This window comes from Meleagris gallopavo, chromosome 2 (genome assembly GCF_905368555.1).
Source record: "Meleagris gallopavo chromosome 2, MGAL_WU_HG_1.1, whole genome shotgun sequence".
Classification (NCBI taxonomy): domain Eukaryota; kingdom Metazoa; phylum Chordata; class Aves; order Galliformes; family Phasianidae; genus Meleagris; species Meleagris gallopavo.
Genome location: NC_139405.1, coordinates 57,460,298 through 57,480,588, shown reverse-complemented (window position 1 = coordinate 57,480,588; position 20,291 = coordinate 57,460,298). Strand labels below are relative to the sequence as shown.

The following is a 20,291-nucleotide window of genomic DNA, read 5'->3' as shown; positions in this document are numbered from 1 at the left end:
TTGGTATTTCATGTGGATAGAATAACTTTAAAGAGCAGTTAGTTTGCCAGGTACTGCTGCTAGTTGTTTGGAGGTCACAGTGAATCAGCACTGGCTTTGGCTCCATGATCCACATCCCACATGACTCTACGATTAAGACTTTTTTTAAGAGGGACTGAGGGATCCAGATAAGTCTATCGCCTGGCTAGATAGTTGTAGGGAATGAAAGTATGGCATTTCTGTATCTTAGCTGGTTTTTGCCACTTGACACCTCCATGAGCTGCTTGCAGCATTTTCCAACATATACCCTAAAAATATAAGGCTTCTGAATGAAGACTTTGTTAGTCAGGGAGAAGTACTGGATGGGAAAAAGTAGGAGTGAATCAAGAGAAAGAGCCAACCGGGAAAAGCAGAAACCTGTCCGTATGCCATGAATCACCCTCTAGTCGTATCTTTCCAAATTACATTTACGACTACTTCCTCTGAAATCCCCTATTGTGCTATATCTGTCCTAAAGTGAGAGTGTAGGCTGTCACCTGTTTCCACCCATTATCACTGAGACTGCTCCTGCTGAGTACTATTTCTGCTTGTCTTTTCCTGTCTGTCTTGGAAGTCATCACCTTTCTTTAAGCTAGTGGGCTGTGAAGTTAATGATGGCAGGAATAAATCACTTTGGTGCAGAGCACTTTGGTGGCAGTTTGTCAATGCAGGGTCATTGACAGCTTCCATTAGCAACAAGTGCTATTTCTGAGTGGAGCACACTCTGTAGCTGCGATATAAGATAATCTGAATAAGTGGCAGGCTTGGATTTTTAGCATTATTTCCTAAGGAAATAAGGGTTGTATGATCTTTTAGTGCGTGTCTGTCTGCCCACAAAAGCATTTGAACTTGTAGGTCAATTCCAACCAAATTTGACAGAAGGGTAGAAGATCTCAGAGATAGTAATTGTTCCTGAAAATTTCACGAGAAGTATCTGAATAGAGGTTAGTAAGTCAGGACACGTCACAGTTAAGGAAGAGGGTACTGTGTGATCTCACACCTAATTAAACAGCAGAGATTACAAGCACAAGAGAGCAGGAGCAAGTGAGAGAGTTTATTAAATGTTTTGCCCATAAGAAAAAATTTTACAGGGCAAGGAAGAGGCATTGCTGTAGCCTGAGGGTTTGCTCACTGCTGTACAGCAACATCCTGCTGCAAATAATCAGTCCTTAGCCTTGTAACCATGTGATATAAATCCACTGGAAATTAAACCATTAATTCCATTGCTCATGGAATGATTCTCTTTCATCTATAAAAGCTGCTTGGAAATGCCCACAGCTGTCAATAATAATGAATGGAAGAAAGCATATTGCCTTTTGCTATTATTAATAGTGATTCTATAATTGCTGAAAGTGTTTATGTAGAATTCTGGATCATTTTAGCAACTGCATAGCAACAACTAATCTGTGTCACACAGTTGCCTAACTGAACAGTCCTAAATTATCATTTATCTCTAAGTGTAGAGAAAGCCTCGTTTTCCTATTTAATCCTTTTCCCCAGTAAATGAGATTTATGTTCTTCCTTTGCTCATTACTCAATTTCCCAGTGGGTACAGGGTACAGTAGACTCTCTCCTATCTCTGTACGAAAGGTTTATGTCAAAAAGTTGTGCTTTGTGCCCAACATATTTACAGAATTTTGAGATGCATTCGCCAGCTGCACAGCCTTGATATTGAAAAGAGCCCACAGTTGGTTTTTTTTTTGTTTTGTTTTGTTTTTTTTTTTTCCATAGGGAAAAGAAACAAAGTGGATGAGTCTAGCTTCTTCTTTAGCGCTCCTTCATTTATGAATATAGTTGGAGAAATCTTGTCCTCCAAGAAGGGGAGTGGAAAAGTCTGTGTAACTTTAGTGGGAGGAAAAAGATGAACTGTTTCACATCCTTCCTCCCCTCTACAACCCAGCATCCCTCAAATCTAGCACAGAGTGCCACTAGGTAGACCCTTCTGAGTCTTTTGGGTTCAATATGCTGCTGCTGCTAATCTAATTCTTTCCCCGGTGCCAGAATTACAAACCTGTATTGCAATGCTGTTAGGAAAAGGAACAAACATTCAGAATGTTTTATAAATTAAATGTGTTGTGTGGGATTGTTTCCAGGTTGCAAAGAGAAGCACTCTGATATTAGAAAATGCAATATAGATTTATTCCAGTCATGGAACAGTAACATCTCTTTTGTGCATAAGTGGTAAAATTTTTAACAGCAAATTTGCAGGTTGTTTCCCCACTGGACTTTTACCCAATTTCATACACAAATTGGGTACACGTAATTTTCAAAGCAACTTTGAAAATACTATTTTCATATTTTCAAGTATTTAAATTTACAGTCCACGTTAACTCTGTCTTAAAGTTTGTTTTGTTTTGTTTTGTTTTTTCCAAGTAAGCATAAAGACATAGTATACAATAGGCATGTGTTTTTTTTGTGCATATTTGTATACATACACACAACCACATGGGCTGCGGTGAAGAAAATTACTTCCATTTCATCCAGAGACAGTACACATATTTTCATAATTTCCCATGCCACATAGATTTTTGAGTTTATATTGTGAACTTTCCCAAACATGTAGTGCTTTGAATCTGAGAAGAGTAGCTAAAATAGAAATGTCCTTAAGGGTGGAATTAGTGAAAGTAGATTTTTATATTTTTTTTTAATCTACATCTACAACTTCATGAGAAGTGGAAGAAAATGTTGAAGAATTTACACATAGATATGTGCATATGGTGTTCTGTTAAGTTTACCTCATTTCTCCCTAATCTTGGGATCTAATCATCTTGAATCTAGATTCAAGAATATCTATGTGTTTAAGTAGAATGTATGCGATGAGGGTCAGTTTCGCTAATATTAATTAGCAAAATCTAAATTGATGAGGGGAAAAAAAAAAGTGTTATCAAGGTCTCCTGCTATTAATAGAAGGAAATGATTATCCACGCATTTCTTGCAAACCTCTGGAGTGTTTTTTTTTTTCTGTGAACTGCTTGGTAAGTTTATAGGAATGCTGTAAGATACTGAAGTAATTCTTAAATGAAAGGGACAATGGAAAATGAGTGCACGTTAAGTGAAGTCAAATTGGTTAGTAGTACCAAAAGATACAGATTCATGACAAATATGCAAGTGGTAAATGAGAAATATCACAGCAAAGCATAGGTGAACTTCACATATTCTTCTTCTTATTTTGAGTAAAATAAGATCCTGCCTTAATTATCCAGTTACACTTTAGCTTTTCTAAATCATACACTTTAGCTTTTCTAAATCATACACTTTAGCTTTTCTAAATCATAGCTATTAACTGTTACATGTACTGAGAGATTCCTGGCCTTTGTAACTGAGGTATCATCTGTGGGGGAAAAAAGATGTCAAGTTGTCTTTGGGAAAGTAAGCTAAAAATTAGTGTTCTGTGGCTGCTGAGGTATTCTCAATACCTCCTTAATAAGGAAGAAACACCCATTTCTTTTCTGGGAATAATACAGGGAGGTACAATATGTAGCTACATTCACGACATGTTCTGAAAATAAAATGCATTAATTATTCTAATGACAAGATTTTGATGTACTGTTGTTATGGGGAAGTACTTGAGAGAGATGGCTATGTGAATGCACCGGAGCACAGTGGACTAGACTATGAATATTACACTTGTGTTAATGAATACTTACATTCACCCAAACCACTGGACTGTTTGTATAAATTATGCATCTGTTTAGGTCTGTGTCATGGATATTTTTAAAGAACAGAAAGAATTTTACATTGAATAACATCCTACTATTAAAAAATACTGATTAGTTCTATCTATTATTTCCTCTCTACTCTGTCATCCATTTTGATAACTTTTGCTACTGATATTGAATAATATTTAGGAAATGTTTAGACTGTTTTGTTTGGGAACAGACTGGAAATTTCGTGAGCCATTCAGGATGAAAGGTAAAGGATGAACTTAATGAGCATAAATGGAAAAGTGTAAAAGCGTAGTGGACCTGAGTGTTTCCTTTTTTGTATGCTATCCAAAATTATTTTTGGACTGTACCACCTTGTACTAGTACAAAGCAGGGAGGATAATATCTGCATTGATTAAAGTTCTATTTGAATCAACTTAAAATAATAGGAAATGTTTATTTATGTGATTTATGTATTCTATCTCTTCTTTACATTAATTCAAGTTCATCTGAGATGAGCACAAATAACTTCATTAGCTGGAACTGTGCATTTTTTTCCTTTTTCACTATCGATAAATTGCTTTAACTGTGAAGTGTGCACAAATGTAATAGGAAGGGAAACCAACCCAAAATATAAGTAGGAAATAAGCTCAGACATGTACAAATTTTCTTTAAATACACACTCATTTTAAGTCAGGTTCACTAACCTGTTTTACAAGATATTAACTGGAAATTGCAGGTGGCCAAGGTGGAAAAGGTGATATTTTTAAATGTATCTCTTAAAATAAGGTAGGGACTATGCTAGAAAGTCACTATCACTATGAATCCTATAATTCTTTTTCAAAAGATTTCTAGGAATCTTTTTGTTACCTTCCTATACACAGAAGTAAGCAACCCAATAGTTAAGTGACCATGCAGTAGACCAGCGGAAGGCTATATGACTGGGGGATCTTGTTGTGTAAACAATTTTATATCTATCATTCTCTAACCTATGGCAAACACATTATTTATGTGAAGGGAGAAAATCAACAGACTTGCTGGGAAATGAGTGCACACGAATATCTAGACATGGTGTGCTGAAATACAAAGCCTATCTAACGTGAACCTGAATTCCTCTAGAGTGCCAGTAGACAGATTTCTTATTATGCTTTGTCTTGTCTTCAGTGCCAGTGACAAGATTTTTCTCCCATTGAAATCTAATTACTAGCAGAACTGGCAGGATTTCAGCTGGTACTATATCTACAGTATTGTTAAAAAGGAGGAGGGAGAGAGAGAAAAGGCAGTTAAGAAATACTTGGAAGAAGATCAAGTAATTTTTAGTGACTAGTGAGAAATAAAATTAAATATTTCTAATAAGATTATTTAAGGGTCCTAACTCATGATCTCTTTTACTTTAGGTGTGCAGAAGGCTATTTTGGACAACCTCTAATACCAGGGGGATCATGCCAACCATGCCAATGTAATAACAACCTTGACTTCTCCGTTCCTGGCAGCTGTGACAGCTTGTCTGGTGCTTGCCTGATATGTAAGTCAGGTACAACAGGCCAGTATTGTGAGAGGTGTGCTGATGGATATTTTGGTGATGCTCTTGATGCAAGGAACTGTCAACGTAAGTCATGAATTCTTAGTACTTCTGACAGAATTGATCTATTCTGTATCTTTCTTTCTGAGAGGAAGAATGTGTCTCTGTATGCATGTGCAGGAGAATGATATGATGTGCTCATACCTCTAAGAATACTGTTTTACTTGCATCTGGTAAGGGTGAATTCAAAATAGAATGACGAACCTATTGTAAAGCTTCCTCCTGTAATTGAAGCAATAATGAAGCAGGCATGGAACAGACATAGGAGAATGGAAAATTGGTTGCAAAAGGTTATGATAAATGTCAGATCTACAAAAATAAATATAAATAAATAGAAATGCACTACAACATGCAGAGAAATCTCATTAATCCCATTGGTCATTTCAGTTTGGTACTGAAAGGAGGAGGAAAAGATATTTCAGTTACTGAAGAGTCCAAATTTGGCAAAACTCAGGACCTTATTGTCACCTATGTGACAGAAGTTCGTGTTGGAAGGTGCTTTACAGGACAGAGGCATCCTGCCAAGTTTAGCCTCCTGACTTCTGTTGAATGTTCTAAGGTGCTATGAAGTACAGTGCCTGGCACTGCAACAAGCCACCACTTCTCAGTAGTGTTGTGCAGTCGCATGTTGTTTAAGTATAAGCCGCATATCCAGCGTCAGACTTCCACACTGATTGCATGAAGTTGTGGAGAGCAGATAGAAGAGCTGGTAGGAGCAGGAGCTTTTGCTTCTGTAGAAGGCAGTAGCTCTTACTGAGTCCTTCCTGGCACAATTCGGGATGCAGCTCTTAAAATTCTATCTTAAAAATACTCACATATAATTTGCTATCAATTTGAGGAATGGAATAAAAAAAGATTTTTAGATCTTCTGAAAGAGCAGAGTACTTTATTTCTCTGTTAATAGAATTAAATCCTCTCCTTTCTTTGGAATAAATGCAGAGCCACTCCACTGAGTACAAATATGTAAAATGCTGGTAAAGGTCTTGGGCACTACCTTATTGCTCTTAGAAGCACAGGAACCACTTCTTGCAAGATGTATTCAAGCACAGAATTCTGATCCACTGGCATCCATTTCATGGATTTGCTTTGTTAGTGGGTGCAGTTTGACAGTTGAAATACAAGATCATGTTAGACTACCCAAGACAGCATTGGGAGCTCCAGAGATTTAGAACATAAACATAACTAGCTTTCTCAGATAAGGCTAATTAACATGGTTATATGTAAATTAATAGACAATCATGGAGAAACATGGCTGTATAAATGCTTTCTGTAGCTATGTGGTGCTAAATAAAAGTTGGACAATCACATACATTCTTTGCACTAGTTAAAAATTCATTACGATGTCATATAAGTTAGGGTGTTAAGTGTGTAATGTGATTTTTAAAAGCAGTGCATTTCAGAAATCGTAGCTTCAAGTAGCTCATCATCATTCCTGCAGCGTTGACAGGGCTCTTGCTTTGAACATTTTTACAGTTGTGGCAGCTGCATGGGAAAGAGATGTAGTGTGAGGAGAGTTTCAAAAACACACAATTAAAAATAAAAAGTATTAAAAATAAATACATATTTAATGTAGAATTACAAGCTTTACTTTTGTTTTTAGCATCACTGACAAGGAGAGTCCCATAATGTATTCATAGCTTTGTGCTCACAGTTACCTTACATTCATCTGCTCTCTGTCGTTCGTGTGGGTTTTCTTTTTTTTTTTTTTTTGCATATGATTTTTTTATTTCCTTTGCAGACTTCCATGAATTTTGCCCTGCAGCTACAATATCAGAAGGACCGTGCCTTTACTTTGTTGTTTTCAATTTCTTTCCTTATTAAAAAGCCAAAACTGAGAGTGTTGCAAAGCATGAATTTTGCTCTCGAATTATTGTTTGAAATGTTCTTTGCTCTTTCTCAGTACTGTGCTGTTTTCATGTGCATTAACCATTTCAAATGACAGTACAACTTTATATCACTACAGCTTCTCTGAATTTCTTGGTGTATCTGTACAAAATAATAGATCTAAGAACATGGAGCAAATGTCCTAGACTTATTTGATTTCAATTTTGTAGGTTGCTTTTTGCTGTGAAACAGCACAGTATGCTGAACCAATAGCTAGAGGTTGTGCTGATGGTAGAGCTAAGTGACATGAGATTAATTAAAGCAAGTATCCAAGTGTGCTTATGTGTGCCCAGTATCACTGTTGGAGGGGAATTAGTGTGTGGGTTCATTATAATTACAGACTCATAAATATTTATACAAATCAAGAGGGATTGAGAGAGGTCTTAACCAGTGTCATTTTGGGAGAAAGTAAGACAAACTTCTCTGACAGCTGTATTGTATTATAGCAACCATTTAGAATTTGGGACAATAGCTAATTTTCCAGTAGAGCTAAATGAATAAGAAGGGTTTAGGTGAGATAAATGTAATTTATCAGATTGAGTAACAGTTAGGTATATGAATAACCCTGACTGCATGTTTCTTCAGTGTGTACATAGTGCCAGTGCCAGGAAAACAATCAAAGTCTTAATTTCCAAATTCTGTTTCACCTCTGTATTGCACACAGTCATCTGTGACTGAGTAAAAACATGTCATTCCACTTGGGGTAATGTATGAGGCCTGCTCTGAAAGTAGTACCTTTTATGGTAATATTTTGGCACTTGACTTCAGAGGCAGATGTTGGCAGTATGGCAGTAGAGGTTGAACCTTCCCACCAATATTCCATTATGTTTTGTTGCTGTGTGACAGATGGCAGCAGAGGGGCAGCCTGACCAAATGGCTTCTGACATGGAAGTACATATGAAGCAAAAGGGGTGTCGCTTAATTCCTCCATGCAGAAAAGATCGCTCTCACTGACATTCATTGATGCTTGCTGAATGTTGATGGAGACCAAACAGCAGAGACAAGGACAGTGGGGTGGCGGGTGGTGCATTTCAGCAGTAGTGACAGTGACAGTGGGTCACCTCTATTAGAGCAGATTCTGACTGGCATGGCATTCAGGCTCCTATTCATCGCTGGTGGAAATGCAGAGCTAATGGCGATGACTGTGTTGCAAAAATAGTGTTTTGTAGATGAGAATTTACTCTATCAAACAGTGTTATTGTACTGTTCAAATCTGTTGCAGTTTCCTTGGAAATAAATAGGAGACCTTACTTTCAATGTGATCTACATATGGTATTAAGCTTGCCTGCATACAAAAACAGTGTATTTATTTATTTATTTATCAGGATCCTTGTGATTTTTACATTCCTGTTTAAGAAAAAAAAGATTCAAATAATATATTTGGGCTTTGAAATCTGTGTTGAAATGTTGGTGAAATACAGCTGTTAATTTGTATTGATAATGTTCATGTGAATTTGAGATTACACATTTTATTTTGACTAGTGACTGTTATAATTGAAATACAATGCAAATGTGTACATGTAATACCGTTCTATGTGTTCAGGTTGGATTGTCAATAGTTTTAAAACATGTATTATGGTAATGGGAAGGAAGAAATGAAAGAGATGAACATAATTACCAGATTGGCAAGAGAGCCCACAGTTATTTTGGGTTGTTATTTATTTATTTATTTATTTATTTTATATTTATTTACATTATTATTTATTATTATATATATTTATTTATTATATTATTATTATTTACTCTCAGAGATATATTTTTGCAAATGTTTGAACAATAAGGTCATGGACAGATTGAAGCAAAATATGAAATCACTTTCATTTGAAAGAAGCGATTGTGTATTAATACCTCAAAAATAGGGAGAATGGCAGGAAAAACTCCTTTCAGTTTACAATATAGTAAGCCCAATGAAGTCATGGTGAAGATCCTATTGTGATGGTCTACCTATAGGAAAAAATACAACTCTAGTGGCACCTTATGATGTGCAAGTATGTGACCACCATGCTGTTGGGATGCTTAAGTACTTCTTAAAACAAAGCTGTCACGTTGAGAAAAAGACAACACGTAGTCAGGGTAGTGCAAGAAGGGAAAATGTGGGCTGGGCCTGTTTTGAAGAGTAGATTGGTAATAAATATAGTGATGAGGATTCATGTCTCTGTGGAAAAAATGACAGAGAAGGAAGCCTGCCTCTAATGGCAGGAATTGGTGCCTGTATGGTCACAGTCCCTGTGACAGGTGATAACATCTCTCCCTTCCTTATTGCGTTTGCTGCATGCCAAAAGACTTGTGATCTAAAGGCATAAAGGGTGATAGAAAGCATCTCCAAAATTTCTTCTCAAATACGAAAATGCAGGAAACAAAACTTTTTTTTTTCTACAAGAAACAACAGTTTCTTTTTCACTGCTTTTCAAAAATCCTTAGGTGATTTGTGTTATGGGTGGGGCTGGTTGTTTGGGTTCTTTTTTCCTCTGTGAGGAATGCTGTTGCTGGAACTTGGGGTAGCATGTGAGGAGATTTTTTATGAAGTGGAAACAAAATTTCTCAGTGCAATAATTTGGAATAGAATTCTGCGTTTTTATGGGTAGGTAAATGCTGATTGTCACTGTCTGGGCTTTCCTCTTGAGTTTGTCCAGATGGCAAAAACCACGCTGTTAAAATTTGTCTGTTAAAGTCAGAATCAGTAGTGTAAGTGCACTGGAAACACATCAACAATTCCTTCTTTCTCCTTTGTAGCCTGCCATTGCCATGTCAATGGATCCATCTCAGAGATCTGTGACTCTCAGACTGGCCAGTGCGAGTGTAAACCCAACGTGATTGGGCGCCAGTGTGACATGTGCAAGGTGAGTGATGAGGAACCATGGATGTTTCAGTTTGCTTCAGTCTGGTATTAAATGGGTTTCTTTTGTCTTTTTGTTGTTGTTTCACTTAAGGAACAAATAGGAATTGTTTTTATGTATGGGGAAAATATATAGAAAATGGCCACTTAATGTTTTTCAAAGCTTTTCTGGAGCAAAACAAACAACAAAAGTAAATCTCCCTTTGCACTCAATCAAAATACTTTAAGCCTCACTGTATGTACGAATACATATTTTCGTATGGTAAATATAGTTCATATTTTGAATATTTAATACAAATAAGTAGGAATATTGCAGGTCTGGAAAAATTCCTCTATGAAGAAAGTTGGGAAATATCTGTTAGAATCTCGTGTTCAAAAAAAAGAAAATTGATTGTTTACTCCTACTGTGAATATTCTGCTCTTACATTCTTTTTCTCAGGAATTCTTTTGGTATTTTTCAAATACTGTATTTTTTTGGTGAAAATATCTTTTGTTTTGATGTTGTTTTGCAAGTCACTGCAAAAAAAAAAACCAACAGTGTCTTTCATGAACTTTCACAAAGAGATTTCTTTAGGCTGCTCAGGAATATCTTATAACCAGCCGAATGTCTTTGTTTCAGCATGAAGACTCATGGGTTAAGTCTGTGTCCTCAGAACACCCTGTGTGTGTGATTTAAAGCACATAAATAATTGTGCAGAAACCAAAAGGATCGTTTCACCCTTCAAGCTGCATAAATTTTGAAGTGGAATCCCAGGGGAGCACGTTTTCACTTCAGCAGTATTTAAATAGTCTATTCGAAGAAATATCAGTACTATCAATGGAACTTGCCACATAGAGTATAATATACACATAAAATATGTCAATAATTATTGCTAATACAAAATCAGCTGCTGTTAGGAATTAATCCTTACTGTCTATATTCTTGTACTCTTTTATTTGGTGCAGTTTCATTTCCTCTGCTTTATAACAGTGTTTACTTTTCATTTTTAAAGCCCAGCTACTTCTGGGCCCCAGATAAACGGTTTTGTATACCCTGTGGCTGCAGTGCCTTAGGATCCATGTCACTGCAATGTGATATGTCAGGAAGATGTATCTGCAAATCACGATTCACAGGCAAACGCTGTGAAATCAGCAGACGGGTGCCTAAATTGAAAGAAAGTGCACAAAGCAGTCAGCAGATTCGAGTCCCCCCTCGGAGATGGGGCTTCAGCAGTGCCAGTGGGTGCCCACGGGGTGCTTACCAGCCTGCTACTCTGGTAATCAGAAACTGTGTGCATTGCATGGGCTGAAACTTTGTATTTGCTTGTGGTGTTTTTTTTTTTTTGTTTTTTTGTTGTTGTTGTTGTTTGTTTGTTTGTTTTGTTTTTCCCTTTAATTTTAAAGAAATGTGCTTCAATACACAGAATTAACAAGGAAAGACAGTGCTCTGTGCTTGGTATTCCCCACATCCAAAGTTGCATAGGGCAATTAACCAAACAGGCTGGAAGTCAAATAACAGAATAATTCCAAAAGCAGCACAATCGACAGTAGTGTGCATAAAATATACACTGATGTTCATACATCAGTGTAATCAGTAGGATATTCACCTGTGGCCTTCAATAGAGCAAGACTTCCTCCTCTAATGATTCAAGAACCAAAAGGCTAGGAGCTCATGAGAAGAATCATCACCAGAGGCAAAATGTTAAGATCTAGCCTTGAAATATCAAACACAACAGATGTTAAAAGTTCTCATTTGTGAATATGGGCAGTCTTGAGACAGTTTTATTTTTTAACCAGAACAAGTGCAAGCTATTTGAATACAATTCCCAAAATAATAGAAATATTCATCATCACATGTCAACAAAACAGCTTATTTCCTAAAATGATATATTAATTATGGTTCAACTGCTTCTAACTGAGCAGTGTTTTAAGTAATTTGCTTTTTTTTTCCTCCTGCAACTCAAGACGTCCATAAATACTCCAAAATACTGGCAGTTATTTTTCAAATGTTTTCCTCAGTCAGGTTCAAGTACTTGTGCTTTATTTGCTCATATGGATTTCTTTCGAGAATGTGAACTTTTACCAATTTAATATAACTCTATTGACCACACAAATATTCAGAATACACCGGTGCAAGGTCGAATATAGTACAATATTCAGACGGTATTATGTTTCCTTGTTGTCATCCATGATTCTATCTATTGTTCAATAGATGTGACTCTTAATTTCTGTATAAACAAGGCTGGCGGAGGGTTCAGCCTGGAGTCTCATCTTGGGAGCTTGCATGACTGATCAAAATGTCTTTCACTGAACAGAACCCAGCATGCTAGTGATCTTTTCTTCATTTACGCATTGTGGAGTGCTAGTGATCAGGCTGTTTTTCTGTCTTTCACCCTATAAACAGAATTTATTACATCCTATCAAACTTTCTTTTGAGAACTGATCTGCATGCTGTGCATTGGTTGCTTCACTGTATTAATCTGATTGTCTGTCCTGAAGATTTTTCATATTTACATTTGAGTACATTTTCTTGTGTAATAGAAATCTTTAGAGATACACTGTATATTTAATTGAACCTTGAAGTTTAATTACATGGATTAGAATAATCTTTTCTCTCTGATGCACCGTATTTTGTCATGCTGAAGTATATAATTTGCAAAGCATTTCATTGTAGAAACTGGAAATGAGAATCAGGGTAATTCTTTATTATATGTATAATCAAGTGTTTGCTTAGTTTCTATGTTTCTTCAGGCCAGATTCTGACTGTAGGTACAATCCCGTATATTGATACATATCAATAGATTCCCTCTAGGAATGTGGAACATCAATATTAATCTCAGAGTTCAGATTTGTGGACTTTGGAAGCCTGGTAAAGTCTCTGAGATTTCACCTACATGGATTAGGATTTTAACTGTGGAAACAAATCCATGAGAATCTAAGTCAGTACATTCCCACTGATTTGAAAAATCTGTGCTGATTTGTACTAGGCAAAAAATCTAACAGCAAATGGCCGAGGTGCCCAGTAGCACATTGTAAAAATAAATATATTTCACTTCAGTCCATTTATAATCATTAGCAGTTAATTATTTTTTAAAACAGGTAATTCTTACTAGCTTGTAATGCAAATACATCCTATCTGTGTTCATCTAAAGTTATTCCTAAGAATCATTCAGAAGAAATGCCCTTGAGTTACAGAGTACTGTGTACAGGTAGTGCCCTTGATCATAGGAGACAGAATCTTCTTGTTCAGAGTCTTTCTGGTTGAATCACTGTCCATTTATAGCCGAGAATTTGAATTCATTTTCTTAGTAACCAATCCTGCCTAACACAGTCTTACAATCCAGACATGGTACACATAGATGACTCAGGCCATCTATTTAAGTAAAATAGGAAATTTCTGAAAGCCAGTCTGAAGACTGTACATAACAACCTTCTTGAAACTGTATATATGGAAACACAACCTTGTACAAAGTGTACTGTCTAGAGAACATTAGTTATAATAGCAGTTAACATTCTGAAATCTTTAGTCCTTTTGAGCTGTGTAGCTGTTTAGTACCCTTGCCAGTTTTACCTCTACAATTCTGTTTAAGAATTACAGAATCAACAGAAAAAGAAAGGATCACTCTGCTATCCACAGGCACTTAGCTTTTCATCTTTTCCCAGTAATCTTTCCATGTACTAACTGCTCTTCTTTCCTTTCTTGGTGGCAGCCTGAAACGTTTGGCTTACAATCTTCCAGAGGATGTGTTCCCTGCAACTGCAACTCTTTTGGTTCCAAATCCTTTGACTGTGATGGAAATGGACAGTGTTACTGCCAGCCAGGAGTGACAGGGAAGAAATGTGACCGCTGTGCTCATGGATTTTACAACTTTGAAGAAGGAGGCTGTACTCGTATGTAAATCCTTCATGGCCTATTGCAAGTTTATTTATTTATCTATATATTTATTCATTTTCTTACTAAGTTGGCTGGTTGTGGATTGCCTAACAATTTTTCCTGACAGGCAGTCATTTTCATGGGCAGCCCTGTAAATCTGTCAATTGGCAAAGAGAATAACTGGCAAGAACAAAAGACCCAAGCTATTTCTGCTATTTTAAGATTAATTTATGGCTAATCTTCCATGGATAGCTGTATTTACAAGGAACAGAAGTCTCCTTTTGTCCAAGTACCTTCTGCCCAAAATACATCTATGAAGTTTCTATAATTTAGTTTAGTAATATTGTAGAAGACTTATTCGGGTGCTTACCAAATCACACCAGCTTGATATGTTTTTTTTCAATTCACATCCTTTCTGTTTCTTCTAGTTTTATCCCAAACTTTTTCATTGTCCTTCCAAGGTCGATCCTCTTTTATTAAATTCTGTACACTTATATTTAGAATCTTGCTTGTATACTTTATCTGAAAACCTTGTACACAAAAAAACCTCTGCTATGTTCCATGTGTAAGCATAGTAAAAGTATTCTCCTCCAGATGCTGAAATCATAGCATCATCATGAAATATTTCTAGTTACTTCTTTATGATTGTTCTTTTGGACATAAAGTCAAACACTGAAATGAACACTCCCTGTCCTTAAATCAGTACAGATGACTAGGTCAAAAAGAATCTAATCCACTGATTCCTTCACAGAGAAATATCTATCTTTGCTAACAAGTCTCTACTTTTAATGTTTCATAAACTAGTTTAAATCCAATCACAGGAGGCATAGTTAATTGTCTAGAGTGTTGGCATGCCAGAGTGGCAATGGCCTCGCAGTGTTCCTTGCTGATGGCAGAGTGCAACTAAGCTGAGGATATTGCTGCTAATTTTCTTCAGGTCAGACCTGTAGAGTATTCTTTCCAGCAGCAGAAATGGTCTTTCCAAGTATTCTAATCCTCCGCCTTTTCCATAAGGAATAGCAGCACAGGTAGCAAGCCTAGCTCTCTGCCTTTCTTACTTCTTTAGCTTTAGTATGGAAGGAGCATCTACATTTTGAGACCTATACCTGTGCAGCAAAATTCAATTTCATCTGTTCTATTGACATAGAATCATAGAATGGCCTGGGTTGAAAAGGACCTCAGAGATCATCTAGGTTCAACCCCATTGCCATGGGCAGTGTCACCAACCACTAGAACAGTCTCCCCAGAGCCTCATCCAGCTTGGCCTTGATTGCCTCCTTGGGCAACCTGTTCCAGTGCGTCACCACCCTCTGACTGAAAAACTTCCACCTAACATCTAACCTAAATCTCTACTGTCTCAGTTTAAAACAGTTCCCCCTTGTTCTATCACTATCCACCCATGTAAACAGTCATTCCCCCTCCTCTTCTCTTCACCAAGCTAAACAAGCCCAGTTCCCTCAACCTTTCTTCATAGTCCATCCCTCTGATCATCTTAGTGGCTCTCCTTTGGACTCCAGGCCTGGACACAGTATGCCAGATGGAGCCTCACAAGAGCTGAGTAGAGAGGACAATCACCTCCCTCTCCCTGCTGATCACTCCTCTTTTAATGCAGCCAAGGAGATAGATGGCCTTCCGGGCTGCAAGCGCACACTGCTGGCTCTTGTCCAGCTTCTCATCCACCAGGACCCCAAGTCCATCTCTGCAGGGTTGCTCTTCTTCCCCCAGTATATGCCTTGAGACAGAGTGGTTTATAGTTCATAACGAAAAATTTTACTCTATGGTATTGTCTGCCATGTGAAGGAAGGAGCAAGAAAATATTTACCATTTTGTAAAGTTGGCACTATGGAAAAGGGAAAGATTTGTTCACAAACTCACTGCTGAGAAAGCTTGAAGTAAATTGCGAACAATAAATGAAGTCCTAAATTTCTTAGTGCATACTGGAGAGAAAAAATTACTGTAGATGATCTTCATGATTACACTCTTATAGTAACATTTTGCAATTTAAAAGCACATCGCTCATTGTGAAATGTTACAAAATGTTGTTAATTTTAAACAGTTGGGGAGGGAAAATGAGAAGGCAATTAACACATTTTCACATTACATTTTTAACTGCTCTCCTGATAAACATGGAAAGACTGAGTTAAGTGCAAAACTAAATAATATTTTAAATAGAAATGTATCTGCCTATGTTCATGAAGTATTTTAAATAACCTCAACAGATTTTTAGAAGTTTCAAAGTGAATATAACAGATGCAAAGGTTTTTTTCTTTTCAAAATGCTGTTTGTTTCACGTTTATTTTAGTAAGTCTTTTGCACTTTCCTTCATATGACCAAAAAAAAAAAAAAAAGAAAAAGTAATTAAATTATGAATTGCAGAGAAAACTCAGAAATTTAATGGAAGTGTATCAAATCATGCTTGAAGAAGATGCGCAAAAATGAATACTAGAATTGCAGCTAAGTATCTAATAAAATATTAGACTTATTTTATTTAGCATTTATCCAAAAGAAATATGTTGATTTTTTCTTAAGCAATAAAAAACATCAGTTAGATCAGTTATTATTGACACTCTAGCAACAAACAATACAAAATAAGTTTCCATTTAACTGTTTCTTGAAACAAATGTGCTGTATTTTTTCTATATTCTTTTAAATAATTATGATAGTACAAACAAAGAAATGTTGCTCTATTACTTCTTCAGCTCCGTACCTTTTGAACCAGTTTTGTCTAAGAACTGTACTTCCATAAAATTTGCAAAAGTTTCAATCTCACAATGACAGATGTACTTCTGAAACATCTTCTTGATGTGCCAAAAGACTGTATTACATGTTTTCACATGTCACATTTGTTATGATTGAGGCTAAACTTACTTGCATCAGTTACCTCATTTTGGGAGCATTTATGGGGAGAAGTAAAGATCAGTTCTTATCTGAACTATGAATATGAGTTCTATCTATGCATATCTTTTATTATCTAGATTTACTTGGAAGTAGAATAGAATAGTTGAATTGCAAGAGGCCTCTGCAATAGGGCATCATGTTACTCTGCCTGATACGAAGGGGCTGATTAATACTCAGAGTGATAGTTTGCTTATGATACTTCTGCTGTGATCTCAGGGATAATCTTTAGGGTGGGTATGAAAATAAACATACACTGGTTCTGCTCTTCAGAATGATGAAGTGTCTTGTTCCTTTTCTATTTATATACTTTTAATCTTTGTCACCAATGAGTTGTTCACCTAATAATGCTTTAATATCGAAGGCTCTTTTTGGAACCACTTTGAAAACCAAATTAGTTTTACTGAATAACGTCTGCCAAGAAATACAGTTTCATGTGAAAACATTGTTCTCCTGATAAAGCTTGTACTAGTCCTTGATATATAAGGGGGTAACTTTCACTTTGCTCTGTTTTGTTTCTGATTTCCATCAAGCCTGTGCCTGTTCACAATTTGGTAATAACTGTGATCCCATCAGTGGCCACTGTATCTGCCCCCCCAATACCATTGGAGAGATGTGTGACAAGTGTGCACCAAATCACTGGGGCCATGATATTGTCCATGGTTGCAAGGTGAGTGGATCTCTCTTTTCTCTGTCACATCATTCCCATCGGATAATATAGTAGTTTGTAGGTGGAATAAAAATTTAGCCTTGTAAGTCATTGTTTGTTCCTCCATTAGAAGTTTTAGTGTCAATCAAACTATGGTATAAATGTTGGTGATCAATTACAGAATCACAGAATCACAGAATTGTAGGGGTTGGAAGGGACCTCTAGAGATCATCGAGACCAACCCCCTGCCAAAGCAGGTTCCCTACACCACGGGTCTTCCTTCTTGCCCTTTTTGAAGACTGGAGTGACATTGGCTATCCTCCAGTCTTCAGGGACTCCCCTGTTATCCAAGACCTCTCAAAAATGATGGAGAGCGGTTCGGCAATGACCTCCGCCAGCTCTCTCAGCACACGTGGATGCACCCCATCAGGTCCCATGGACTTGTGGAGCTTAGTACTGCCTAGGCGCTCACGCACGTCCTCTTTCCTGACTAAAGGGAAGTCTCCCATTCCCCAGACCCTCTCACTAACCTCCAGGGTGTGGGATTCCTGCGGAAGAGCCTTTTCACTGAAGACAGAAGTAAAGAAGGTATTCAGTATCTCTGCCTTCTCAGCATCCCCCGTTACGAGGACCCCCTCCTCACTTAGTAAGGGGCCCACATTCTCCCTAGTTTTCCTTTTGCTGTTAACATACTTGAAGAAGCCTTAACATACTTGAAGAAGCCAATTACTGAGTTATGTTTAATTACTCCCTCTCTCAGATTTGTAGCCTGTAACACCAAACACCCTGTTTATACTGTAGTTCTGTCATGCTGAGTTTGCATACTGATTTTCTAGCTACAGCTGAATTTAACATGTTTGAGGAGATTTCCATATTTATTAGTTTCAGAGTTAATTATTTCTTCCCATAGTGTTTAATATGATGCTACATTTTGGAATTAGGAGAAAAGTAATGTAGATAGCAGACTAATGTTTTAGCTGTTGCTGAGTAATGCTGTGCAGAGCCAAGGAGATTTGTTTTCTCTGCTTCCCCTGTTGTTCTGGCAGCAAGGGGACTTGGAGGAGCTGGGTGGGGACAGAATCAGGACAGATGACTTAAACTAGCCAAAGGGATATTCCATACTGTATGATGTCATGAAGAAGGAAAGTTTGAAAAGGTGTATGTGAGGGGAAGTGTTCATTGGCTGTGCTGCTGCTGCTCAGGCACTAGCTGGGTATGGGTCAATGGGTGGCGAGCAATAGCTTGTGCATCACTTGTTATATCTATATATGCAAAGAGAGAGGGAGAGAGAGAGATTTATGTACATGATTGTCATAACTATTATCCCTTTTTCCTCTTCCTTAGTAAATAGTTTTATCTCAGCCTATGAGTTTTACTTTGTTTTTTCTCATTCCCTCCCTATCCCACTAGAAAGTTGGGGGGAATAAGCAAATGACTGTGTGGTGCTGAGCCACCTGTCAGGTTAAACCACAACACCACAGTATTATATAATACAGAAATGTGTCGCTACAGTAATTGACCTTACCTTTGCAGAACAAGTTTACTTTGGCCCTAGTTTTGATGTTAGTGGGAAGACATATTTGAATTTTACTTTATAAGGCCTTTGACTTGTGCATAAAGAGACAGTGGAGAAGAAAAGAAACAGCTGCCTTACCTATAAAATATACTTTCTTCCTATTTCCTTAAAAGGGAAATGGATCTTCTTACTTTCCTCTAAATCCTTTTTATTTTAGTTTTTGGCAGTTATGAAAGTCTTAAAAGGGGAGTAAGGAAGGACAAAAAGAAGGAAAATAATAATATGTCAAATAGGTTTTGAAAACTATTGATAATGTCATACTTATGAATTGAAGAGAGCAGTATTTGGTTGATGTTGAATACTGTGCCAAGTTTAAATGCCTCCTTTCTGTCTTCCTTATTAATGATGAGGCATTCATAGTACTGCTGCAATTACTTCAAACAAACTATTCTGTCTGAACATGGTCATATACCACTAATGTGCTTTCTTAAAAGACTGTCATGTAGCTCAGGTTGCAAACTAATTATTTCTGTGTGTATGGAAAACTCCTCTTGTGAAACCTCTGCTGCGCTGCTGTGATACAGATTCCTGGCTTCTGAAGCCAGCCTATAATGAGGTTGAAGACCTCTGTTTGAGCTGTGGAGTGTATTCTCTTATTGTCTTTTATGTGGGCACATTAATATGGCAGTTCCATGGCATCACCTAAATAAATAATGATCTATCAGCCTACATCTCTTTCAGTAATTTCTGCAAAGTGAGATCTCCTACTCACACTTTTTGTAGATTTCCGGGGCTGTTGTAACTCAAGAGGTTAGAAAGTGTTGCATAAAACAGTTTGCTTGCAAAACAAACATAATGTTTGATTGCAGTTGCACACTGAACTACTTCAGTGTATGGTGAAGAATTTGTTTTCTAAGCTTTATTTTCAAATATATCTTGCAGAACAAAGTTGTTTCTTTCAGAAGGTTTTATTTCTTAGGTTAGATAGTAATTTAGCAGTCTAATATGTGACTAGCAGTTAAATAGTTTATCTTGCATTCAGTAAAAATTGAAGTTGAATTTTTCCTACATATAATTACCTTCTTTAGAAATGGTCATTTCAGAGGAGAAAAAACATGCTGTAAGTATTCATACAATAAACAGTTTTTTTATATAAACTGAATCCGCATTTTCTTCAGCTCTTTTTCAGCTTTGTATCCTTAATTTTAGCAAGTCTATCCATGTCAGTTACTGTGGTAACCTGTACTGCTGGCACAGGGTTTGCTATTGCAAGCTGAAATTCTTCATATGAAATTCTTGTCACGTCAGTGATCAGAGTAAATGTCCTGGGCTAACTTTGTTGTACATTCATAGTAATAGCACTGAAGGGTTTTTCTGTTCTTTGGGAGACTGCAGCTTTCCCAGCTACTTGCTT

General features: G+C 36.9%; 1 protein-coding gene across 5 annotated transcripts in view; it reads left to right on the top strand.

The window, feature by feature from the left end:
* Positions 1-20,291, top strand: part of LAMA2 (laminin subunit alpha 2) — a 337,231-nt gene that overhangs the window by 203,878 nt on the left and 113,062 nt on the right. For 3 of the 5 annotated variants that reach the window (XM_085217332.1, XM_085217333.1, XM_085217331.1), the window contains exons 19-23: positions 5,060-5,271; positions 9,862-9,968; positions 10,957-11,220; positions 13,654-13,834; positions 17,246-17,382. In XM_085217332.1, coding sequence (XP_085073458.1) covers positions 5,060-5,271; positions 9,862-9,968; positions 10,957-11,220; positions 13,654-13,834; positions 17,246-17,382 — 901 coding nt within the window. The remainder of the gene's footprint in view (positions 1-5,059; positions 5,272-9,861; positions 9,969-10,956; positions 11,221-13,653; positions 13,835-17,245; positions 17,383-20,291) is intronic. The other 2 variants (XM_085217335.1, XM_085217334.1) reach the window with 1 other exon arrangement.